The 24699-nt window shown below is 41.6% G+C and overlaps 1 protein-coding gene across 1 annotated transcript; it reads right to left on the reverse strand.

The window, feature by feature from the left end:
- Positions 1-221: 221 nt before the first annotated feature.
- On the reverse strand, positions 222-20154 carry GPNMB (glycoprotein nmb). Its single transcript, XM_033088893.1, has 11 exons — positions 19988-20154; positions 15325-15477; positions 14429-14572; positions 12197-12370; positions 9829-9987; positions 9204-9515; positions 7019-7117; positions 6077-6179; positions 4212-4426; positions 1767-1860; positions 222-1299 (listed from the first exon to the last, which is right to left on the reverse strand). Exons 1-11 carry the CDS (start codon positions 20055-20057, stop codon positions 1152-1154), a joined length of 1671 nt encoding a protein of 556 aa, XP_032944784.1. The 5' UTR covers positions 20058-20154; the 3' UTR covers positions 222-1151.
- Between the last annotated feature and the right edge of the window lie 4545 nt (positions 20155-24699).

Below are 24699 nucleotides of genomic sequence, written 5' to 3' on the forward strand. Positions count from 1 at the left end.
TGATTATATACATTTACATATTAAAGGTATTGAAATTTCACATTCTGTATATATCTATTTAAAAATATAAAGTGTTTATGACATTATCAGTGTTCCACAGGGCAGCATTAAATAACTTTTTATGTGTCAAAATTATAAATGAAATTGAAAGGCAAACAACAAATTGGAAAATAATTACAATTCCAGGATCTTGTCTCTTTTCAGACTTTATTTTTCAGGAAGGAGAAAAAAAAAATGTCATGTCTGACATACAGTAGATAGTTTTAGTTATACATGGAGGTAAAACCCTTACTGATCAAGTTTCTATATCATTTAAGTAGAGAAACTAGTAGGAAAACCATGGGTCTCCTTTAGAAAACTACAATATATAATTTCAAATACATGCACCAGAGTATACAGGAATTCAGATATATACACAAGTGTCAACACTCTGAATGCCAGGCCATGTGCCTAAAAATATGCCTGATATACAGAAAGTGCTAAATAAATGTTCAGGGGATAAATGAATGAATGAATACCATTCCTTTACACAGCTGGGCAGGGCAGCCCGTCATGAAAATATTCACACCTATTTATTAAATAATGATGATGATGATTTTTGTATAACGAGCATATACATCATAGTAGAGGCTTGGCCTGTTATTGTTCCATTGGGAGCTCATGCACGTGCATTGAAAGAGGATTCAGTTAGCTTGGAACGTGATCTTAACGACAAGAATACAGTATGTACATTCGTTTATATATGTGGTTATATATGGAAAGTGTCCAGCCTTTCCTTCCGGGTAACCTAGGTCAGACTCTAATGAATAATAGTAGCTTCTCCCCCTATGCTTTGGACACAGCCTGTCTATTCTACTAATGACATAAGACATCACGTCACTTAAGTGAAAAAATAAATCATAATGAAATAAAGCACTGCTCACTGATTTTGTCAGTTATATAATATGGTGGAGGCTGTGTGCAGTATATAATTCCTCACCACTTCCCTATAATGCCATCTCACCTGTATAAAAAAAATTGTAACTCCCCTAAACCACAATAGTTATGTTACAATAATCTTTCGGAAAAAAGTTAATAGTCCTTTCCTCTAGCACAGCTCACATATATGGCACTTGAAGAGCGAGCTGTGGGTGAGAAAAAAGGCTGAAGGTTTAAAGAGTTCCTGGTTGGTTTTTGAGCAGTGGATCTTTTTCCCGGCTTCCAGGGAAGAACGTGACCTTCACATGGTTGAGAAAAACATTCAGGCCTTGGCCTCTGGTCCCGGTACTGTTTCCTATCTGTTTGTATTTCTTGTGTTTTCTGAAAGCAATGTGTTAGACGGATTAAAAAAAGATCTCCAGATGGAATACGTTACTTTCTACAATCTTTTTTTACATGCCCCGTGCAAAGGGCAAATAACAAATTGATTAATTCCATTTAACCTAATATAGGGCTTTAAAGAAGCTGATGTTTTATGAAAATATATTTATTTTCTCTTCTTTATGCAAAAAATGTGCCTGTTTACTATAATTTGAGATTATGTGTTAAATAGTAAGTTGACACAATTTTGTGAAGTTACTGACATCTGGTAGTGTTTTTAGGATTTAAAGAAACCACAGTAAAATCAACAGGCGGGTTTGGTATTCATCATTCAATGGAAGATTTTCCTTCCCTCACACAAAATGGTTCAAAGCCAAAAAGGGGACATGGCCCATTTGTGCAGTATATTGCTATTTAATTTTGACAATACACTATAGTGATTTAAAGTGTTAGAACCAGCAACTTACTTGTACACCAAGAGGGCTATCACAGTGACAAATATGGCCAAGCAGACAACAGAGACCAGGGCACCATTTGCCATTCTTAGAGGGGAGCCTGCATCTTAAAGCAGAAGAAAGACCGTATTAGTGATATCTTCGCCTAGAGGACATGCTGCTTGTAATGTAATTAAATAAATGAGGGAGGGAGCTTTCAGAAGATACATGGCTCCCTCTGGGCTTTCAGTAATCTTTTCCATTAAATAATACACAGTCTTTGGGTCAGTTTGTCTTCCATTTAGAGAATGAGTTAGCATGTCTGGAACACTGTGTTAATGGCTCAGGAGAGAGATGTCACATCCTGGAGATACCTGCTCAGGTCTCAGCTGACCCAGCAGCACCCACGTGGTGAAGTGATAGTCCCGCCCACTCCCCTAGCCTCATCTCCCACTACTTACCTTCCAACTGTGCTAAAAATCCTGGGAGTTTCCCACCCTCCCCCTCCTCTTTCAAATCTCCATGCCTTCTGCCGGGAATGTCCTTCCTCCAGCTCATCTCAAGTGCCCACCCCTTTAGGACACCTTCCAGACATTCATGAGACAGCGGGTCACCCCTTCCTTCCTCACTACTCTACTTGCCTCTCTTCATCTGCCTCAATCACATAGTATTGCAGTCACTTGTTTACACATATTTCTCTCCTACTATATTGTGAGAACCACAAAACAAGGATTATGTCTTCCTCTGTACTCCTGGAACCCAGCAAATCAATGAGTCTTATCTCTACCGCCAAAGTCCAACTGGAATTTATTTTTCCTTCATCTTCTCTGCCACCACTGCAATCCCAGCCCCCAGTCCTAGGCACAGAGTCGATGATGAATATTTGTTGAAAGAATTGTGGGTGCTTCCTGCCTGTTCATTGAATCAACGAATAAAATAACGAATTTTTATTCATTGTCCCATTTCAGCTAAAAGTCTATGGGTTCGAACAATGATCTATGTTGGAAGTTCTGACTCTGAAATCCAAGTCATCAAGTTACAGTGGTCACTGGATTAAAAGCTCTCCTTCTGAACTTCCTTTATTTGGATTTTGAAAATGGCTCGGGTCACCCCTCAAGTTATCACTCACTACAAGAAGAATTAAAGGAGCACACACATCTAATCCAGATTAGAGACCAGTGGTTTGCCAGCAGCAAGGGAAGCTTCACAGAACAGGTTACGACTCCAAAGGCAATTCTAAAAAAATCTGTAGCAGCACAAGAGCAATAGCGCAGCAGCTCTGAGAGGTGACAGCTTGAAGTTCCAAGCTCACCTGGATACAGAGGCGACACCTGCCTTCTTCCGCCCTGGAGCCTTTCATCCCAGGCACGCCCTCCAGGAAGCAGGGGACTTTAGTATTCTTGTTTTGTTGTTTTTAAATCTACACCTTGGATCTTACCAACAAGAAGCCCTCGTCCAAATAATTATAGGTGTGATGACTTAAGCTTTTCTTTCAGTGAGGTTAAAGCTGCCTTTTTTCTTGTTAGCAGGTAACTACATATATTTAAGCACATTTTACCTTATGAAGTCCAAAACAGTTATCTGTGAATCAGTTATCTGTGAATTAGAATCAGACAGTACCTGTCAATCCTCAAATTAAGAAGCAAACTAAGTGCTGTAATGTGTGTACAGTTTAATCTCTCCTTTCCATTCCACCATGTAGCACTCCCCTAAGAGATAAAGCAGTAACTCACAACAAAGTTGGTTATAAGTGAAATCCGCTTAGGGTCACCAGGTCCTGTCCTGATTTTGAGGATGGAGAACATTGGAAGCCACAGTAAATGAAAATTTCTCAAGAAAATGTTTTAGTCCACTTTGTTAACATTTGACCTCTGCAAGCATCAGGAGGGTAAAGATTAGTTTTTCTGGTGAACATCTGAGGATAGGTAAGTTGGTTTGGTACAGTCTCCATGTAATGCTTGGTAGAATATGGGAAGGGACAGAGAGGACACGCAGCATGCCAAGGGTCCCCTTGGTTTCTCAATTCTCTTCTTGGCTTCATGCCTTTGCCTGGGTGGATTCTAACGACTACAGGATACCAGCCTCCCCTTTGTTATAGTTTAATTGGACAACATTGTTATTTTTTATATTGGGCTTTATACTTCCCCCTCGAGATATGAGTCTATTTGAACATGTCGGGATCATATCCTGTTATTACTGCTCCCTGATCACAGCTGATTTTTTTGATCAAAAGGCTTTTCTTTGGCCACTATTTCACGCGGTCTCTCTCTTTCATCCCTTCCTTAAGTAGGTTTGCTGTTGGATTTTAATGCCAGTTCTCAAATTCACATTAACAATAGGTCAGTGAATTTTGCCCTGAAATAAAGTTAAACATTGGTAACAAAGCTCGGCATAGCTTTAGTGTTGAACACGACACCCTTGATCTGCGTTATGAAATGCTTGTACAATCACCTCTGAGCAAAGATGAGCAAAACTCACCTCTGCCCGGGATGGAGACGAGGGTGCTCGTGAGGACCAGACTGGTGTCATCACCCAGAGTGAGGTTCATACAGTAGGTCCCAGACCCTCTGAAGGCTCGTCTCACTGTCAGCAAGCATGTGTCGCCCATGTCCACATCCACAGGGTTGCAGACTACGTTCTGGGCGATCTGGCAGGTGGGGTCAGAAATTATGGTGCAGACCTCTGTGGGAATGCTGAGGGCACGGATGGCACCGGGCAGGAGAGAGAAGAGTGCAGTCGTTTTAAAGGGAAAATCGTTACATTTCTATAAAGTTAAATTCCACCTTATTTTTACACAAACCATAGAACGTGGAATAGTTGCATATCATTTACCCTTAAACAAGCCAGGTGTGAGCTACTGTGACAGCTGTCTCCTCCAGAAGGTGAGGCCCTGGAGGTGGAGGAGGAAGAAATGCTGTTCCCCAAGGCAACAACAGCCTCTTGGAAATGGTGCGAAGCCCAAGTCATTCCCTCTACCTTTTGGCTCCCTAGAATGGCCAGAGATGCAGACGGCTCAGGTGTGAGGCAAAGGTGTTACTGAGTGCCAGAGCTGGCCCTGCCTGGGTCCCTGGGAGACGCAACAACCGCAGCCATGATGGCTGATCATGCAGTATTTACTGTGCGCAGGGCACTGACCCTTAGACGTATGACGTGGTCTTGTCCACTCCTCTTAATGACTCCATGAGGAAAATATTATATTATCCCAGAGTAGCAGTGGACAAACCAGCTTGGGGAGGGGAAATCATTGGCCCAAGGTCACACAGGCGAGTAGAGGTGAAGCTGGGACTTCAACAAAAGATGTTTGACAACTGTCCTTGTAACCACTAGGCTGCCTGGCCACGCATTACTGTCAGAGCCACTGTTTCACTTCTGAGTAGACTTCCTGGTCTCCTGAGTAGACCTACTGAGTAGACCTACTGGGTAGACCTACTGGGTAGACCTACTGGGTAGAGCTACTGAGTAGCTCTGATGCGGTCTGAGGAGGGCGTGGGGTGATTGAAGGGCATACCCTGGCCTCTTGCAACGGTCTCACTCCTTCAGTCGGTTTTTCTCTAGTTTCTGTCATCCTCACTTGTCACTCCTCTCCCCAAGCTGAACATCGTCTCAGGTACCCTTTTTTACCAAATAAGGCCACATTTTTTATACCTTCCCATGCTCTTAACTAATTTATACATCTACATACACATATATTTTAATGACTTGATTTACACATATGTGAATCAGTTAATTCATTAACATATTTAATTCGTTAATTGATATGGTACATATATTAATTAATATATATTTAGCCTATTATATATAGTTATAACTAAACCATCGGAAGTCAAATTGGCTAATGCATTCGAAGAGCTTCGTAAATTATAAAGAGAGAAAGAATTATCAGGCATTGCCATTAATTAATGCTGAGACACAGCCATTCCATGTTGGCCTCCTGCCACTCCAGAGAAGCCTCAGGGAGCTTAAGAGCGGGGTTCTGAGCCAGACCTTGCCCAGTGAATTGTGCTCTGCTGGGTACCCACTGCCTATGGGGGCAAGCTCTGTAATCACCGTGGCCCCATCTGTAAAATGGGGAGAGTCATAGGATTGTGTGAGGATTTAATACGAGGACAGATGTAAAATGTTAAGAACATAGGAAGTGTTCAATCAAAAATTATTATTCAACTCCATCAACAATGAAAGGGAATGAGCATTGCTCAACTCTAGCAAAACAAATGCATGCTTGAGAGTGCCTGGTAGGGACCTTCCTTGTCCTGGCTTACTAGTGAACCAGGAATTTAAATCAACTCAGAAGGGGAGCCTGGGGTCCTCACTTGACCCAATCCTCTGACAGAAGATGTACTCACGACCCTTGGCAGGTCACGACGAAATCCATCAGGGAGTCGGCAGGCTGTGGCATGGCCATCTGAACGTCTGTCATCTGAATGATGTTAACCTCTAGAATTCCCTCTAACAAAACAACCCCCATAGAAAAACACATCAAAATACAGTGGAAACCAAACCAAATCAAACCACTCCTTAACAAATCAGAAGGCCAAACAAAATGCACACGGCTTTCTTGCCACACAGAAACACACCCGATCTGAAAATCTATCCCATGGCATCGGATACATGTCCATGCAGCATTTTCAAAGTCAAACTTAACTGCTCTTCAACCCAGCTCTTTATTTCTGGAGCCTGTGTATGTATTAGAAGGCAGCACTCCCTCTGGGCAGATGTTTCAGGAAAAGGTGCCCCTGCAGGGATGCAGCCCCCAGGCTCGGGCCTTGGCCAGCTTCTCTTGGCAGAGGTGGCTCAGCCCCAGAGGGCACAGCATGAGTTTTAGTCCCCGCACCAGAACCAGGGTGCACAGCAAGGCTCCAGCCCCAACCTGTCTTCTCTGTGGGCTGTGCCTAAGACACAGCCAGCTAGGTATGGTAGTCCTGTTCATCCCTGCTTCTCACACACCATAAGTGGGACTGTGAAATCAGCTAGGGGAAGGAAGTGGAAGTCGTGGGAACTTGTTACAGGCCTTCCTTCAAGGCACATTGATTCAGATTCCTGGGATGCACAGGGTGGGGGATCCAGTCCGGGTAGGCTCATTAGTATGTGAGCCTCCCGGAGGGCTCGTTTCCATCAGGATGTCTAAGGAAGGCCAGTGGGAATCGAGAAACGTGGAGTCCTTGCTCATGCACGTGCACCTTGCACAGACGGCGGGTGCCCTGCTCCCCACCCCCACCCCTTCAGAGCCAGCAAAGTGGGCGGGTGGCCCCTGGTAGATTCTACCCCCTTTCCCCTGCTGGTCTTACCTATAATTGTGATAGTGGCTTTAAAGTAACCGTATCTGATAATCTGGCAGTCTTCACCAGGTATCTCCCTTAGCTCCAGGGAGTCGTCGCCAGCAAGTACTGGACAATTTGAATAACAAGATTTTAGATTAGTTGCTGGGAATATAAAAGGTGTACATCTAAATATCTTTCTACCCATTTTTAGGAAAGCATCAGGAATCCTATACTATTAAACTGCTGCAGAAATTTGAACTGAATGAACAAACACCTCACTTCCACCCCCGTTTTCAAGTCATGGGCTGACTCTTATAATCACCTTGGATCCCATTACTTATTTCCACCCATCCCCCTTCTCCAAGTCTCACAGCTGCTATAAACATTTTGGGGTTAATTATGGTTGATTTAACATCTTTAGCTAAGGACAGACAGCTTCCCTTCACTATAAAACTTAACTCATAAGGTTACTACCTTATATCTTATGGTCTAACCTATGGAAAATAAAACCAGAAATTTAAAATACCCTTTCATTGACTTAAAACACATTTTATATGTTATTATATAAACAGGTTCTAAGAAAAACAAGCTACCTGAATAAAAATACAATTCAAAATAGACTAGCATTTAGCAACCTAACATTAAGCCCCTTACCATTCAGGAATTTCTGGACAGTTCTAGATATTATAGGCATCTGTAGTTTATTTTGAATTTTATACCTGGTCCCCTTATTTGTAAGGAAGACCATCAACGCTTGCAGATAAAGAAATTGATTGTCCTACAGAAATACCACAACAAAGCTACATGTTTAAAGCTGTTCAGTTCAGCTATATTTGTCATTGGAATTAGGATTAACGTAATCATCCATCAATAAGAGAATGGTTAAGTAAATTGCAGTTTATATATAGGATGGAACACTATGTAGCCATTGAATAAAGTGAGTGAGATTTGCCTGCACTGATCAATGGAAAGCTGTCTGTGATATGTAAGTGAAAAAAAGAAAATTATAGAACAATATATATAGCATGAACCTACAGACATAAAAATCAAAACAATAAACCCTATGTGTAGCTATAAAATATGTTTCGAAATGCATAGAAAAATGATCTAGGAAGAAACCCTCCCAACTAGTAACAGGATTTAACTCTTGTGAGGACAGTGTGAATAGCAACTTTCACTTTTATTCTAAATTTCTTTATGTGAGTTTTTACGAAGGAACATGCATTAATTTTGTAATTTAAAACATTTCAAAAAAGAATGAATCAAAAGCAGTAATAAATTACAGTGTCTCGATTTATATATTCTTGACTTCACAAGAACTCATTTTATTAATAACACACTATGATGACAGTTTATTATTTATAACTAACAGGTTTTGGTAAAAACAATCGCGACAAGTCTGAACGTCATGAGGGAGTGTTCCCTCTGGGCTTGGTGATGGCACCCTCTTGTGACCACTGAGAGAATGCCAGCCTAGAACCATGTCCAGGACCCTGGGGTGCTAAGACGACTTATGGCTTTGTGGGGAAGGATGGGGAACCAGATGGAAGCTAACGCTTCCCAAAGCAGACTCTTAAGAACTTCTTGAATGTCTTCATATACTATTACCAGATAGTGGGATTTAATTAACTATGGCTTATAGCCAGAACAATTTTAATGTCTCAAGTCTTTCCAGCTTGCTAGCCAAGAAATATTCTCAAGGTGCATTCTCTTGGGGCCATTTAGGAACTGCTCTTAAGTTTTGCTGTGTTGTCATGGGACATTAGATGGATGTAGGCAAGGCAGAGAGGAGAGGGAAAGTGGGGAGAAAAGTGGGAGGATGGGACGGAAAGTGAGATGGCCTGAATGTTTATAAGGCGTCTTCTCAAAGAGACAAAAAATGGTAGAAAACAGAAATGTGATGGGCTAGAAGGGGGGAAAGCGTCTGTATACATAGGAAGGGCCAGTAACAATGAGGACGGTCAAAGAGCTGTGTGCAAGTCACCAAATTCAACTCGCAAAAGTGACTTTAAACATATTCTTCTTTCTTCTGTATTCTAACAGCTTACAATGGTGATAAATTGGCTTTTAAAATCAACAGGTACAGAATAGAATCATTGCAGAGTCTGTGTACAATTGTTTTAACTAGGGATCTAATAACATAGTCTACATGAATTTTTTTTAGAGGTTAAAGACCACCCACCCCGCCAAAGATCACCCAGAAAACACTTACGTAAAGAAGGGGTGGGTTTTGGAGGTCTGCGTGAAGGTGAAGGACAAGGTCCAGGCACTGCAGCTTGCACAGTAAGGTTAAGGCTGAAGTTTCCATTGAGCACATACAAGTGATTCAAAGTGTGGTTGTTGGAAACAATCAGACCAGTGTTATCCCCGAAGTTCCACTTGTAGTAAATGGCAGACTCATTGAGAAAATGGCTGGGATCGTGAATCAGGACATTGAACGTGATGGGGAGGTCCCTGAGGAACGTATCATCAGATGAATTTCGATCATTCCTCTGGGACATATTCACAAACAGAGGAATCTGATCTAAAAGTTATAAACAAAAACAACAACAAAAGCATGATTGCTTGATTTTAAATGGATGACTTCAGAAATGCTTTTAGGCGAAAAATTTAAATTAAGGAGAATTCAGCATCATTTTTCCTTTTCCTCTGCAAGTTTTCTAGAGTTTCCCTAAGTTATTTGGGAAAACGGAGAAAATTCATCACTAAATGTAAGTCTGAGAAGCAGTCCAGATAAATTGGAACATAACCCAGAACACATGGCTCTCTTTCTTAACCTAGTAACCTCACCAGAACTAAGTGCTTCATCCAGTTAATTTAGAGTTCACACCACTCACCTGTTACCACGTACACAACTTTTGCTCTTGTGATGGGAACATTTGTCCATCGGTGTCTTCTATAGACAGTTACTTCCATGATTTGAGGGCCAAGTGTCACGTTGGCTGTGTTTATTGAAACTCTCTCTGAACATCGTCCCAGTTTCTGGAAATACTGACCTTTGAGAGATTGGAAATATTTAGGTATTGGTTACCTTACAGGATCATTCTAGAAAGTAGTTTCTTAAAGACTTGCGACTGCCATTTGGAGTTTGCTCTGGGGAAGGAAAACCAGGATGAGAGTGTGGGTCTGGCTGCTTCTGAAAGGAAGATGGTGCTCATTTTTATGTAAAACCTTATAAAACAAACCCACAGTTAAACATATTTGCATATCGTTGAACAGAGCTGTTTAGTGAGATAATACAATCATTACTTTGTAAGTAAAGACTTTTTATAAGTAATCTGGCATTTGAAATACGTATAGTTCCCACATAAAATACATTGAGTGTAATGATGAGCTGTCCGATGGAGCTTAAAAAATTTATTCAAAAATCTACCTTATTTTTATAACAATATTACTATTTTAGCTATATTATTAAGCAGCTTTTTCTTTTTTTAGGGGACCAGAATCCTCCAGTTTAGAATAGTATGTGTATATAAATATGCAATAAGTGATGAAAGCTATGGTGGGTATGAAAAAGAACCGAGTGGTTCCATACACACGTTTCTAACATACCCCTGGCCATTCTTTTGCTTTCTCCAACCCTAACCTAAATTGAACTGCCACTGTCTAGCTAGTGAAAGGAATTCTTCTCTTTCAGGGCTCAAGGATTTTTCTAATCCTATTGAGGCGCAGGGATAGACGTGTCATTGGAACAACAGGTATTGTGAGATGGATGCTTGTGAGATGCAGATGTTTAAAGACCATGTTTGTCACACGGTAAAAGTCATGTGACATGGTAAAAAAGTCACATGGTAAACATACATTAGTCTCCTAAGGGGCGTGTAATTTGGAATCCCCCTTTACTTTGAAATGTAGAGGCAGTTCTGTTGGAGGTTGTAGGAGGGAAGAGGTATCTGTCGGAGTTAGTTTCAAGTGAGAAAAAGATTAATTCTGACACTGATAGATGACAGAGGCAATGCTTAATTCAGGGAGAATATCAGTTAGATCTTAGACCTCAGCAGAAGATGGAACTTCAAAATAGTCTTGTTACAAAAACAGAGCAATTTCTGGCTGAAAGCTGATTTTAACCAGTTAAGTTAATGGATGTTAACGAGACCACAAAGAGTCTGGAGTGTTAGTGAGCACAAGTGACTCCATGCAAACTGTCAGGTCAAAGAAATCATGACATTTGGTTAGTTGACTGACAAGACCATGAAGGCACTGAAAAACGCCAGATTTAAGGCAACTGATTGAAATAGATGGGCATAATATTTGAATATATTTTGTACTTCGTTCAGTTGGAATGTATTATGAGTATTTTCTTTGGCTTGTAAATAAGTTAATGGGAGAAAGAGAAGCTCTCTCTAATTTACAAAGAAAAACATTGAGAAATTTGGAGGCTGTACAATTGGTAGCAGTTTTCAAATCCTCAGAGCCAGGTGGTACCTGGTGACATTTTAAATTAATAACGTAGCAACTTTGCTATTAATAACCTAAATTTGCTCCTCCTAAAAATAACCACTTCACCAGCAATAAAGCAAAGTGGATACCATTTGTGGTTAAAAAAAGAAAAAGAAGGTAGGTTATATCAAAGAAGAACAGTGGTTAGATTATGCTATTTCTACCCAATGGACTATTATGCAAACTGTCAGGAATATTATGCAAACAGTCAAATGTTCATGATATTAAGAAAAAAAACTCCATGTACATTATAATCCTAAACAAGTAATACTAATAAAGAAAACACCATCAGGTTAACAGTGATAATCTCTGATGTTAATTACGGATGACTTCTTTTTCATTTGTACTTTTCTGAACTTTCCAAATTTCCTAAAAAGAACATGTTTCTTTAATTCTTAAAAAGTCATTTGACAATATGAAAATTAAAGAATAAATCAACTGACCCCCATCTGAATGCCATTCAAATAAATAAATATTAATATTTTTCATATTACTGTTATAGACAGAAAAGATTGAGTAGTTTTGTTCTAAAAAAGAAAGATGGTTCTGTTTTTTTTCCCTCCTTTTAATTTTTTGTTGTCCTAGAGATTTGGCAAGGCTAACCCTCCCCTTCCATCCCAGTTAAGGAAAGTAGAAAAGCTAACAGAGTAACTGTTATTAAATTCTCAGTGTTATAATTCTCAAGTTCAGAATAAGAAAAGAGAAAAAAATTTTAATTTTAAGGAAAAGTAAAGAAAAAGCTAAGGAGTTTCGTAAAAGTCCAACCAAGTGTGTGAAACACATATACGAAATTCCATTTCCTCCATCCATGGTGGTGAGGGAAAGGTCTTCCGTCGGGGAACACATTGTGATGGCTTTGGTTGGGGCCACTTTCCCAGTCATCGTCCTCTGTCCACGCTGTCCGGTTATAAGCATGTGGGTCAGGAGATGGACCTGTATCTAAACAGAGAGAGAAACAAGCCCTGTCATCTGGATTCAGATGCACAATGCCCATCATGGAACTAAATACTTTTTCATATTTTTTAATAACTAGTTTAAATATAGTGGGACAACTAAAACCCTAATGGTCAGAATTCATTCAATGGTACATTGATGACCTGTGCATTTTTCTGAATATATGTTACATTTCAATAAGTTTTATACAAAACAATTATTCATGAAAATTCAATCTAGAGATATCACTTAATATATTTTATCTTCATATTGGGTCTCCAAATCACAACTATATTCAAACCAAACTCAAGGATACTTTATCGTTTTATTTGGATACACTCTATCTGCAGCTTTTTTTCCTGACTCATTGGACATCATGACTTTCCACTCCTAAAGGCTTCAGCACACATCTTCTAAGAATAAGGGTATTCTTCTACGTAAACACAACATCAGCACCCCTACCACAGTAATCAAGGGTCACATACATTTGGCTTTTTTGTTTCAGCAAGAAAGGTAGGGAGAAGGGGAGGTAGAGAGAGGGGGGAGAGAGAGGGAGAGAAGAGGGGGAGAGAGAAGAAAAGAGAGGGAAAGAGAGGGAGGGAGAGGGGGGAGAGAGACACACAGAGAGAGAGATAAGGAGGGAGGGAAGGAAAGAGGAAGGGAGGGGGACAGAGAGAGAGAGAAAGAGAAGAGCAAATATGGCAAAACGCTTCAATTGTTGAATCTAGGTAGAGGATATTTGGTGCTTAATGTACCCTCCTTTCTACTTTTCTGTTGATATGACATTTTCCATTTTAAACAAGTCATGACCAATATCTTTTCACCTAGAACAACCTCATCACCCTCTTGATTGTTGCTGTTGTTTTTCTTTTTACTTCATTGACATTTATGAAGAGTCTTTTTATTGATCAATCAATTAAAGCCACAGTATCTTTTATTCTTAAATTGACCCAAACAGGGCCAGTGGGGGAGCGCCTCCAAGCTGGCTTCTGTGTCCTTAGGACACGTTCCCATGAGTCTTGGAGCACTTCCTTGTTTTCTGGCACAATAAGATGTCCCAGGCTCACCTGATACTTTTTGTGCCCTACGCCTGGAATCTGTCATTTCTTCAAAGATCCCTAGTTCCTTTTCGTGGTGATAGATATTTTATTAACATTTTCAGAAGTCTCAAGGACTCTTTCATATAAAAAATGCTCAGAGGGCTAGACTGTCATTTGAAACATTTCTAAGAATCAGCTTTTTTAGAAAAAAAGAGAAAAATGCTACAGAATATTAAATACAACACCTTTTAACTGTCAAACCCTTTCTATATAGAATCTAATGTTTTCCTCATAGGAAGATGAGGAACGCACTCATTGACAGTTTAATAGAAGTGCTAAATAATAAAATCAGATAAGTGTATTTAATAGCCTTGTCACTGCTTAAATAATCTCAGTAATTAGCTTGCAGTTTTTGAGAATGTATGATTCCAACAAGATAATTTCCCTTTATGTATTTGTGTTCATTTGTGCTCTTTAACATGTACAAAGAGTTTCCTGCTTTAATTACGAGCAAAACAAATCCAGAATATATACATTTTAGCATTTGTGCTAGTCACACAGCATTTGCTTAAGAAATACTTGTGGGCAGAAATTAATACGATCAGCAAACACCTGTGAAATTGGCTATTTTTTGAGTAGCCAAAAGAATTCTGAGTACTAAAATCAAAATCTGAGAGTCAACAAGGCATTCTCTGTCCAATCAACTAGCCACTAAAACAAAGCTGAGTGTGACAATATAGCTTCTGAAAAGGGTCCCAAGCAGTGCAGAACCACCAGTTTGCTGAAGTGGCATTGGCTAATGTGGATGGTGATGAAGGGACTGGATGAAAGCACACACTCACCCTCACTGTCATCCAGCTTGAGGAGAGGGTGACATAGTATGACAGCAGCATCTTGCACTTACAGAAGTACCTGTGAGCATTGAGGTTTCTGAGATGGGTCTCCAGTAGTTCAGGAGAACTACTACCGTATACAGTGGCTTGGAGAACTAGGGACTTCCCGTGATGTGAATAACATTCCTTACCATTTCTGCAGTTCTTCTCATAGACTATGCTGCCATCAGCATCTTCCTTTTGGCCTCTGGGGAACACCAGCTTCACCACAAATGTTACATTCGAGCCCACCAGTGCTGGGGAGTCACTGGTCAGAACCACCCGCATATTGCCTCCTGGAACAGAGAAAAGTGGAGGGACCATGCATCTCTCCTTCCTTTCACTGATGAAGTGAAGTTAAATCTACTTAAAAGGATCAACCAGAGGATCCTTAGGCCTCTTTACGATGCAGCCATTTATTTTCTGGATTCCTAACTTTTGCTTTTGCTTTCAGAGTACAACCTTATAGAAGATGAATAAAAAGAGAAGTCAGATCATGTAAAGAATTCTCTCAACACAGAAAGAACATTTACTTAAAATTTAAAAATCTGCTCAATTGGCTCGAGGAGACAAGTACTAAAGGTTTGTATTTTTTAATCTCAACACTGCCGATTAAAGAAGTCATTCATTCATGTGAATGAAAATATACTCACTTTCCGACAAACCACACTTGAGATGGTTAAAAACTGCTCTGGAGTCTTCTGAAGATGACCATTCACACATTAGTTAAATAGGTTTGAGGCTCAACTTGCTCACCAAAATCTTCTAAGAACTACAAACTTGTAAATTCTTAGGAGATCAAACTGGTGTGTGTGTGTGTGTGTGTGTGTGTGTGTGTGTGTGTGTGTGTGTCTTAGAAAGTGATATGTTGACATAAAGGAAAAATTGCCAAATCCATGTGCCTCCCCCTTGGTAACTAATGTCATTCACAGAAGAAACATAAGTCATGTGATCCACAAGTCTAGAATCTCTGAGACTTAAGTAGGAAATGACAGTTGTTTGGGTTGAATCTTTTTTGGGGGGTGGGGGGTTGAATCTTTTGACTTACCTTTCCAGGAGTTTTTCCACCTCGGGTCTCCTCTTTTCCATACTGGATAGAGTCTTTCATTCCAGTCATTTTCATCTGAAGACCAACCACTTAATTGGTTGTACTCCCTTATATAACCAGAAGTTCTTTCATTGCTCAGCGCTTCATGAAATCCTGTATCAGTATTTGAAAAACAAATGATTTTGTCTACTCCATTCCTCATTTGGGATTTAACCTAACAATGGTTAAAGCTCCTTTACATTTCATAAGTTGGAAAGCACATACGTAATAATTTCCAATATGTCTAGCAAGTAATGATATTTTTAAATATTTACTGGAAATATCTTTACTACAAGTATTCAGACCCTATCCCTTTATGTACCATCAGTGAATCAAGGAAAACTTTTCAAAGTCAGTATTTCTTAACCATCAGTTTGTTTCTTAACATGTATCCTCTGAATATTTGGATTTGATACAATATCATTAGGAAAACACTGACACCAATGATCTTCAGACCAGTTTTTGCATCTCTTCCCATTCTGAACTGTGCACTTGGCTAAAGCAATGCTAGTCCCAGGAACGCTTCCAGGATCCCAAGAGATGCATACTGGAGAGCCCATTATTGAACAATCTCATTTTTTTGTTGGCCCAGCATATGGTAAATGTTCCATATGCAGGATTGTAGTCTACAGTTGTTGGGTACAGTGTTTTTCTTTAATGTCTTTATGTCAGGCTGGTTGATAGAGGTTTTTTGTTTTGTTTTTTTGAGACTTCTATGTTCCTATTGTTTTTCTGTTTCTTTATTTTAATTACTGAGAGAGGGATGTTGAAATCTTCAACTACAATTATGGATTTGCCAATTTGTCCGTTTATTCTTTCAGTTCTGTCAATTTTTGCTTTATATATTTTGAAGTTCTGTTTAGAATTTTTAAGTGTTCTTCTTGAGTTGATCCTTTTATCATTAAGAATTGACCTCTATCTCTGGTAATACTCTTTGTTCAGAGAGTACCTTGCTATTAATCCTTAGTGTTTAATTGGCACATCTTTTTCCATCCTTGTACTTTTTTAAAAAAATGAAATTTATTGGGGTGACAATGGTCAGTAAAATTACATAGGTTTCAAGTGTGCATTTCTATAATATATCATGTGTATAATTGCATTGTGTGTTCACCACCTGGAGTCAGTTCTGCTTCCTTCACCATATATTTGACCCTCTTCTACCATCTCCCCCCCTCCCTTACTCTCTGGTAACCACTACACTGTTGTCTGTGTCTAGGAGTTTTTGTTTCTTTGTTTTGTTCTTTTGTTGCTTTCAGTTTTATATCCCACATATGAGTAAAGTCATGTGCTTCTCAACTTTTTCTGTCGGACTTATTTTGCTTAGCATAATAATCTCAAGATCCATCCATGTTGTTGCAAAACGGCAGTATTTCATCTTTTCTTATGGTGGAGTAGTTAGTATTCTATTGTGTATATATACCACATCTTCTTCATCCAATTCTTCTATCGAGGGACACTTTGGTTGTTTCCATGTCTTGGCCACTGTAAATAATGCTGCAGTGGACATCAGAGGACGTGTATCTTTATGGGTAGATGTTTTCTGGTTTTGGGGGGTATATACCCAGGAGAGGGATTGCTATATACATTTTTATATTTGAAGTGAGTTTCCATAAACAGCATATTGTTGGTTTTTAAAAAACTACTCTACTTTTTATTTGGTGTGTTTAGGTAATTTTCCTTAGATTTTATTTTGGAAATGGTAGGGTAATGATGTGATGCCTAGAGCTGCAACGGCCATATTTAACCATGAGGGCAGCAATCTGAGGAAGCAAGGCAACACATCGAAGATTTCAGAATAGAAGGATAAAACAAACCCCATAAGAAGCAGACTTTAAAAGTCTCTGTGTGTGGTGGGGATGAATGGAATCACCCCCAGTACCACTGTGGCTTTTCCCTCTGCACTTTGGCCTCCCGGCTCCCTCCACCAGCAGAGAGGTGGCTGCTCTGCCTAACCACTTTGTCAATCAATACCTCTCCTTCCTCCTTTCTACCAGGGCTATGATTTGAAAGTGGCAAGGAATCGCTTAGTGTTTGAGACACTGCTAAATCCTACCCATCCTTATTTTTTTCTGGCCAGAATCTCTGCTCTAGGGCAAGGTGAAATCAGGCACGGCTGGGTTTTGTTTACATTGCCTAATGGGCTGGGACTCTTCTCAGACTGACAGCAAAATTCAACTTCAGGCTAATCTGTTTTACTGAGCAGTGCAAAGAGGTGCTGGTGGAAAGAAGGCTACAATTAGGCTCAGAGGCCTCATGTGGGCCTGTCAGTTCTCCCATCCTCCATCTGCCAGGACAGAGGAGTCTCTCCTGGCAGGTTCATTGTCATAAGAAAATTGCTACCATGTCTGTCTCCCCCTCCAAGCACCTTTTGTTAGCCGATCTCACAAGAACCCCATTACTCAGTTTTGCAAAGAAGGATATGAAAGCTCAGTGGAGCTAAGTCACTTGTGGCTCTGCCCCATCACTGGCAGGGAACCCAATTTGTCCAACTGCAGGAAGGACATCCGTCTGCAGGGAAGCCACCTTCTTCCTCTTACCTGCTGTGGGGCCTGGGGCAAGTTACTTGCCCTCTCGGTGGCCCGTTTCCTGGTCTGGGAAACGGGATCATCACAGTGCCAGCCTCCTCAGTCTGTCCCCAAGTCACATGAGCCAAACCCAGGCCAGCGGCCCTCCCAGACCTGGCAGCTCCCTTGTCAAAGACACCAGGACTTTTCTCGGCCCCAGTCGCAAGAGATGGACGGGCGGGGTCTTCCAGGACCCGCACTTCCCAAGCCTCCAGCCTCAGCTGCTTGGAGAACTAGCCGTGCCTCCACCTCCTCCAAAATGCCGCGTCCCCCTCCCCCCATTGCCCCCACCGTGGAGGTCCAGCGGCCCCTGGCCTCCCCAGCCCCAACCTGGGCCTCTCCAGCTTCGGGGAAACCTCCCTCCCTGGCCCTGCGGGGCTACCAGCGGTCCCCGCTCTTTCTCTGTGTACCCCGCAGTCCCATCCCATCCCACTCCGCAAGGACAACCTACTTATAGGACACCTCTCTCCCGCCAGGAGGAGTGAAGTGATGCTTCCGGAGGCCCCTCCCGCCATGCGTTCACGGTCCTTCTCTCTCAGAGCTGGGCCAGCAGGTGAAAAGCAACATCTGGGCTTTAGTTTCCTCACCCGTTGAATAGGGAAAGGATCATCTGCTCCACAAAAGTGTTGTGGGGAATTACCTGAGTGACGAAGGGAAGCAGTCCCCATAGAGGCTACACATGGTGGGCATGAGGTGGATGCTGGTCCCTTCTCAGCGGCTCCCTCTCCCACGCCCCCTTTCCTCCCCCCAGTTGCCCAGCAGGATCAGGAACCCTGGAATTTTCGTCCAGTGAATGTCACTACTCTTTTTTTTTTTTTAATTTATTGGGGTGACAATTGTTAGTAAAATTACATAGATTTCAGGTGTGCAATTCTGTATTACATCATCTATAAATTACATTGTGTGTTCACCACCCAGAGTCAGTTCTCCTTCCATCCCCATATACTTGATCCCCCTTACCCTCATCTCCCACCCCCACCCCCCTTACCCTCTGGTAACCACTAAACTATTGTCTGTCTTGTCTATGAGGTTTTTTTTTTTTTTCTTAGACGTTTATCATTTATATCCCTCACACTGTGGACCCCCCGCCCCCCATCCGCTCTCTCTCTGACATCGCACGGAGCCATCACATTTCCACTATCTCCACTCCCAATGCTGTACTCTGCCTCTTGTAAATGTACACATACCTATACATACATATATATATAATATTATAGTTGAATGTCACTACTCTTGTGGAGTGAGGTGCAGTGGACCTTCTGGGTGATGTGTAAGTCACTTGCTTCTTCCACTGCACACTATCTCTGCCTCGCGGATGGGGGCTGCCATCGCCACCCACCCTCTGGACTTGACAAGTGGCCACACATGGCCCAGTGGCTAAAATTCTGGCTTTGCATTCTAATCACAGGAGGAGCTTTTTAAACAAGGATACTCCGACCCCACCTCCGAAGATCCTGATTGCACTGATCTGGGCATCAGCATTGTTAAAAAGTCCCCAGCCTCTAGTGCATAACTAGAATAGACACCCGGGGCTTCCGCTCTTCTCTCAGTAACCCCACTATAGAGGCTGCAAGTTCCTGCAGGTCTGGAAAGAAATATCAGCAGGATTTTAGCAACCGCTTCTGGGTTGGGATTATGAGAGAGCTTGTCTCCAGATTTGGGGCCCCATTCTATGTGAGCTCTCTACCTTACTGGATAGAAACCAAAGTGTAGTGGGTAGCATTGCTTTGTTCTCAGGCCAGAGACGGTTCCCCTCACACCTCCACCCGCCCACTGTCTGGCAAGACAGTGGGCGGCAATTGCGAGGGAAAAAAAGCTCCCTAAGAGAGAGGCTGCGCGGTTATTACTTTCCAAGAGCCTGGCAAGGAGTGGAGCTGGAGGCATTTTGCTGGAGTTCCAACATTCCCAACAGTTTCCAGAAAAAAACACACAACTGAGCCTGAAAGCTTCCTGAGGAGTTCCATGAAGTCCTGCTTCTGGCTCAGACAACAATACTTCAGACAACACAGCTTCAGCCAATAGCCAGAGAATGGGTTAAACACCGAAACTGAGTCACTTACGTTTAGCGGCATCGGGTGGCAATCTTGCAGCCAGAAGCAGAAATCCCAGGAAATAGTAGAGATAGCCCATGTTGTATCCTCACAGACCCAGCAATCAAGGTTTCACTGTTAGCTCCGCTGGTTCCATCCACTAAGAACAACGGTGCTTTTCTGGCCTCTACCACGCCCCACTCCCTATTTTTAATTAAATATGGGCCTCAGGCTGATCATGTGATGGTATTAGGGCAGCATTGCCTGATCTGGTCTCTTGAGTTCAACCTCTTACAACTCATGTGCTTCTGACTCACTCGCTCTTAGCATCTGTTTATTCACATTTCAGATGCACACTGTTTCAATGCTGTGATTCCACATTTCTAGTTAAAGAAATTTCTAGTGAACTTCCTTTCATTTGGACCCTCTCTTCCTATCCTTCACCAAGTAAAATTTCAATGTCCAGCCTTATTGATTATCACCTGGCTGCCATTCCTTTACTGATTCACTCACCTAGCTCATGTTGAAATGACACAGTTCTGCTTCTTTTGCTGTAATTTAGATGGCCAGCTCCTCCCAGGGCTAGCTCATGCTTGTACATACCCTTCCCCCAAGAGGAGACAAAGATGGGGGAGGTATCTCTTCAATAACTTGGAACTGTGGATTACATATATGCATAATAACATACGTTGTGCCAGAAGGTGCTTTGAAACAGCTGCACGGGCCTCCGGTAGTTGAGAAATTTACCCCACAGCGCATTTAGGATAGCTGTGCAATTCCATGTAATTTTTGGAACAGCCCTGCATAAATTTTGGTAACTGCTCTCAAAGCATTTATGTGTTGTATCACTTTGGGCCAATTGCAGAAAACATACAGCACATTTATTTCATGTTACAGAAAGCAAGCATTCGATGGCAACACAAGCTTCCCTGGAACATGAATTTTATACAATCAAGTTATTTCTAGTTACAGAATGTGCAGAAAATGTGGCAACATGAACACTTTACTGCATGTGATCGTTCTCTGAGTCACATCGACACGACCATTTTCAGGAGAAACGGAAGTCCTGGTTAGGGGTGAGGGTACAATTTGGGGTACCGATTTATATTTCAGCTTTGCTAACGAGGACTAGAAATAGACTGTGAGACTGAATTCCATGGAGTGGGAGTGGCCAATTCCTGACCCTAAGGCCCCATACAGCTCTTCTGAGCAGCTTTTACAGACTTTGAAGCAAATATGAAGGGAAAAACAGCAAAGGAAGCATATTCATGACTGAAACAATGGTTTCCTAATACAAATGAATACATGAATAATGGAAGTGTTGATTAGTTTTATGTTCTGTGAATAGTCTATACAGTTCTGTTTGCTTTTTACAACAAGCGTATAACTTTCAGAAATAAAAAAAACAAAAAGCTTCTGTTTAGGAAATACTTACTGTTGATTTTTTTTTTTTTTTTTAAGAATTATTACTCTTTGTTACTGATAATTATTTCAGGCTGTATTTTTGGCCAGATTAGCAACCTCCATCTCTAAATAAATTAGAAGTGTCACACTCTCCTGTAACAAAAGCTTAATTAATAGAGAGACAGACACCATGATCAAATCTTCTCTCGTGTCTTCTCTTCGTCCCTGTTCCATCAAGGGCAGATGGCTAGGGCAACAGGTGAAAAAGCAGGCAGCTGGATGAGGTGGAGAAGAAACCAGAAGTGCTTAGTTTCAAAGCACTACCAGTTGGATCCTCGGTCCCTGGATAATCAGCAGCTGACAACGTACAAAGTAGTTTACTTTGTAGGACCACATACAGGGCTACGTGTTGGATAAGAAATATCCTCAAGGTTGATGTTTTTGTTCTTTGGTTTTTTTTTAAAGTAAAATTGTGCTATAAATTAAATTTGAAATATTCATTGAAAGAAGGGAACGATCTCAATGACTTGGTATTATTGATGTGATTATTCTGTTTAGAAACAATGTTGAGAAAAGTATAATAATAATCAACCTTTGAGAATGCATCAAATTGCCTGTAAGAGTCCCGGTTTCTGACACCCCTCGTGGTGGCCCTGGTCCCAAACCTGAGGAGAAGCACCTGTAATGACTGCAGCAGCCACCCACAAAGGCACACGTGGCATGGCCAGTGACAACCCCACTCAGGAGTTGTGGCAGGCAGTAGAGGAATGCCTTTAGGTTTAAGAATTTTTCAGTTCAAGCTAGTGTTTTTGAGAAAGATCTTACAATAAAAATTCAGGTTCTTTTCTCTCCAACTGTTGTAAACAGCTACTGTATTAGTTCCCTGTTGCCACTGTAACAAAAAAGAGAAACTTAGAAGCTTAAAACAACACAAATCTATTATGTTCTGGAAGCCAGAAATCTGAAATGGGTGGCACTGGGCCAACATCAAAGCGTCCGCAGGGAAGGTGTCATGAAGACTGTTTCCTTGCCTTTTCCAGCTTCTCGAGGCCTCCCTGTATTTCCTGGCCCGTGGCCCCCTTCCACGTGCAAAGCCAGCGGTGGCCTGAGGAATTCTTCTCACCTCACATCCCTCTGACACTGACTCTCCTTCCCTCCTCTCTCACTCGTAAGGACCCTTGTGAGTACCTGGATAATCCAGATTCACTTCCTTGTCTTTAAGCCAGTTCATTAGCAACCTTCATTCCACCTGCAACCTTAATTCCCCTTTGCCACATAACATAGTCACAGGTTCCAGGGATGAGGGTGTGGACATCTTTGGGGGGCCATTGCTCTGCCTATCACAGTTATACAGCAGGTGACTTAGCACAAAATTATATTTATGAAGAAGAGTTATGTGATAAGAACAGGGATAGGAAATACCTCTCAAAGTTTCCAAGGCTTGTTGAAACAAAGCCCTTGCTACTTGGCAGAGCAGAAAGGCAAGAATGAGCTAAAAATAAAGGAGGTATCACTTCAAAGAGGGGTGAAGCCCATGTGACTGCCGTGCCCTGATGTGGGCTTTTGAACGTGATATAATCAGAGTCACGGTGTTCAGATTTAAGCATTAACGAATGATTCAGAAACTTCTGTTTGGTGTCTAGCTCTTCAGTTTCTCCTGAGTGCTCTCCGCATGAATAAGTAATTAAACTCCCTCATTTTCAGGTTTACTAAGTTTTGAAATGACTCTTTCACCAAAATATTTTTCCTCGCTTTTCAGGGAAAGAGGAGAAAATGAATCACAAAGGTCAGTGCACCTTTTTCTGGTCACCTCTGCAATCACAAAGTATCCGTGGCTGTTGTATCTTTAGCCTGATGCACAGACGAGGTGTGGGGAGAGTGCATTCCAGGTGGGAAGGAATAATATGAACAGAAGACAGAACCTAAAAAACAAACAAACAAATGAAGTACTGGTACATGCTACACTGTGGACAAACCTCAAAACATTCTGCTAACTGAAAGAAAACCAGGCATAAAACGTCACATATCATGTGAAATATCCAGAATAGGTAAATCTGTAGAAAAGAAAACGGATTGGCGATTGCCAGAGGCTGTAAGGGAGGAGAGAATGAGGCGTGACTGCTGAGTGGGTGTGGGGTTTGATTTTGGCGTGATGAAAACATTTGGGAAGCAGATAAAAGTGGTGGCTGTACAACATGTCAGGGTACTAAATGCCACTGAATTTGTTCACTTTAACTTGGTTAGTGTTATGTGAATTTCACCTGGATTTAAAAAAGAGTGAACATTAATGATTAACTCCGCAATACCCTTTGTCAGATGTGCTGGGCATGATGCTACAAACAGGATAAAAAGAATAGGGCACCTGCCTTTACGGGGCTGAGAGTCCACGGGAGGCAGTGGCCAGATGATGAAGCATAGATGAGGGCTGTGACAGAAAGATGTCAGGGTGCTCAGCGACAGCATGAAGGAAGGGGCAGCTCCCTTCTGTCTGGATAGCCCTGTCCCTTACAAACATAATACAAGGTGAGGCACATACGTAATTTAAAATTTCCCGGTAGCCACATAAAAAAAAAATAGTACAGAGAAACAGCTGAAATTATTTTGATACTATGCATTCATATACCATCAATAAAACAGCGTGTCAGCACGGAATCAGCATATAAAATGGTTAACAAGACCTTTTACATTCTTTTTTCGTGCAGCCTTTGAAATCCAGTGTGTGTTTTACACTCAAGGCACATGTTGTTTCAGACGGGTACACTGCAGGTGCTCAGCGGTCACATGTGCCAGTGGCTGTGTATGGGACAGCACAGCTCTGACGCGAGGCCTGAAGCCTATACTGCAGGTAGAGAAAGTCGTGGGGCCACAGCCCAGAGGAGAGCAGAGGCTGAAGGGGAGCTGAGGTCTACAAGCTGTGAGGTGACGTGCTCACCCTACAGCCAGGGTGGAGGGTTAAACCTGATTTTGATGGAAAGTGAGCATAAGAGGGAAGATGTTTAAATGCGCATGTGGTGTTTTTTTCTCTGAAGATTTCTCAGGAGTGGAGATAAAGGGGAAACTTAGAGGTTGAGTTCCCGTTCCTTCCACGTGATTGATTTAATGACCACTTCAACCCCTGACGGCCCATCTCCAGCATTCTTTTCAAAGTGGAAATAAATCTTGCAAAACTTGGTCTCATCTCAACTTAGTCATCAGTGCCCTGCTCAAGATGATGTGTCAGCGTTAGCCAAGCGTGAAATCTCTCCAGACAACTGATTTCAGAAGTGTAAGATGTGTTTCCATAACTTTTTGCAAGAATAGTACAACTCCCATATACCTTTTCTCCAGATTCACCAATG

The sequence above is a fragment of the Rhinolophus ferrumequinum genome, chromosome 20 (assembly GCF_004115265.2).
Source record: "Rhinolophus ferrumequinum isolate MPI-CBG mRhiFer1 chromosome 20, mRhiFer1_v1.p, whole genome shotgun sequence".
In the NCBI taxonomy this organism is placed as follows: domain Eukaryota; kingdom Metazoa; phylum Chordata; class Mammalia; order Chiroptera; family Rhinolophidae; genus Rhinolophus; species Rhinolophus ferrumequinum.

What these genes read in the sequence shown, in the direction of transcription:
- GPNMB (XM_033088893.1), bottom strand. Translation starts at nt 20,057, where the DNA reads ATGGGCTATCTCTACTATTTCCTGGGATTTCTGCTTCTGGCTGCAAGA. An exon ending in TGAGAAGAACTGCAGAAATG is followed by an intron (nt 12,371 to 14,428) that starts GTAAGGAATGTT and finishes CTCTCTGTTTAG; the next exon opens with ATACAGGTCCATCTCCTGAC. An exon ending in ATAGCCCTCTTGGTGTACAA is followed by an intron (nt 1,300 to 1,766) that starts GTAAGTTGCTGG and finishes CATTGCTTTCAG; the next exon opens with AAAACACAAGAAATACAAAC.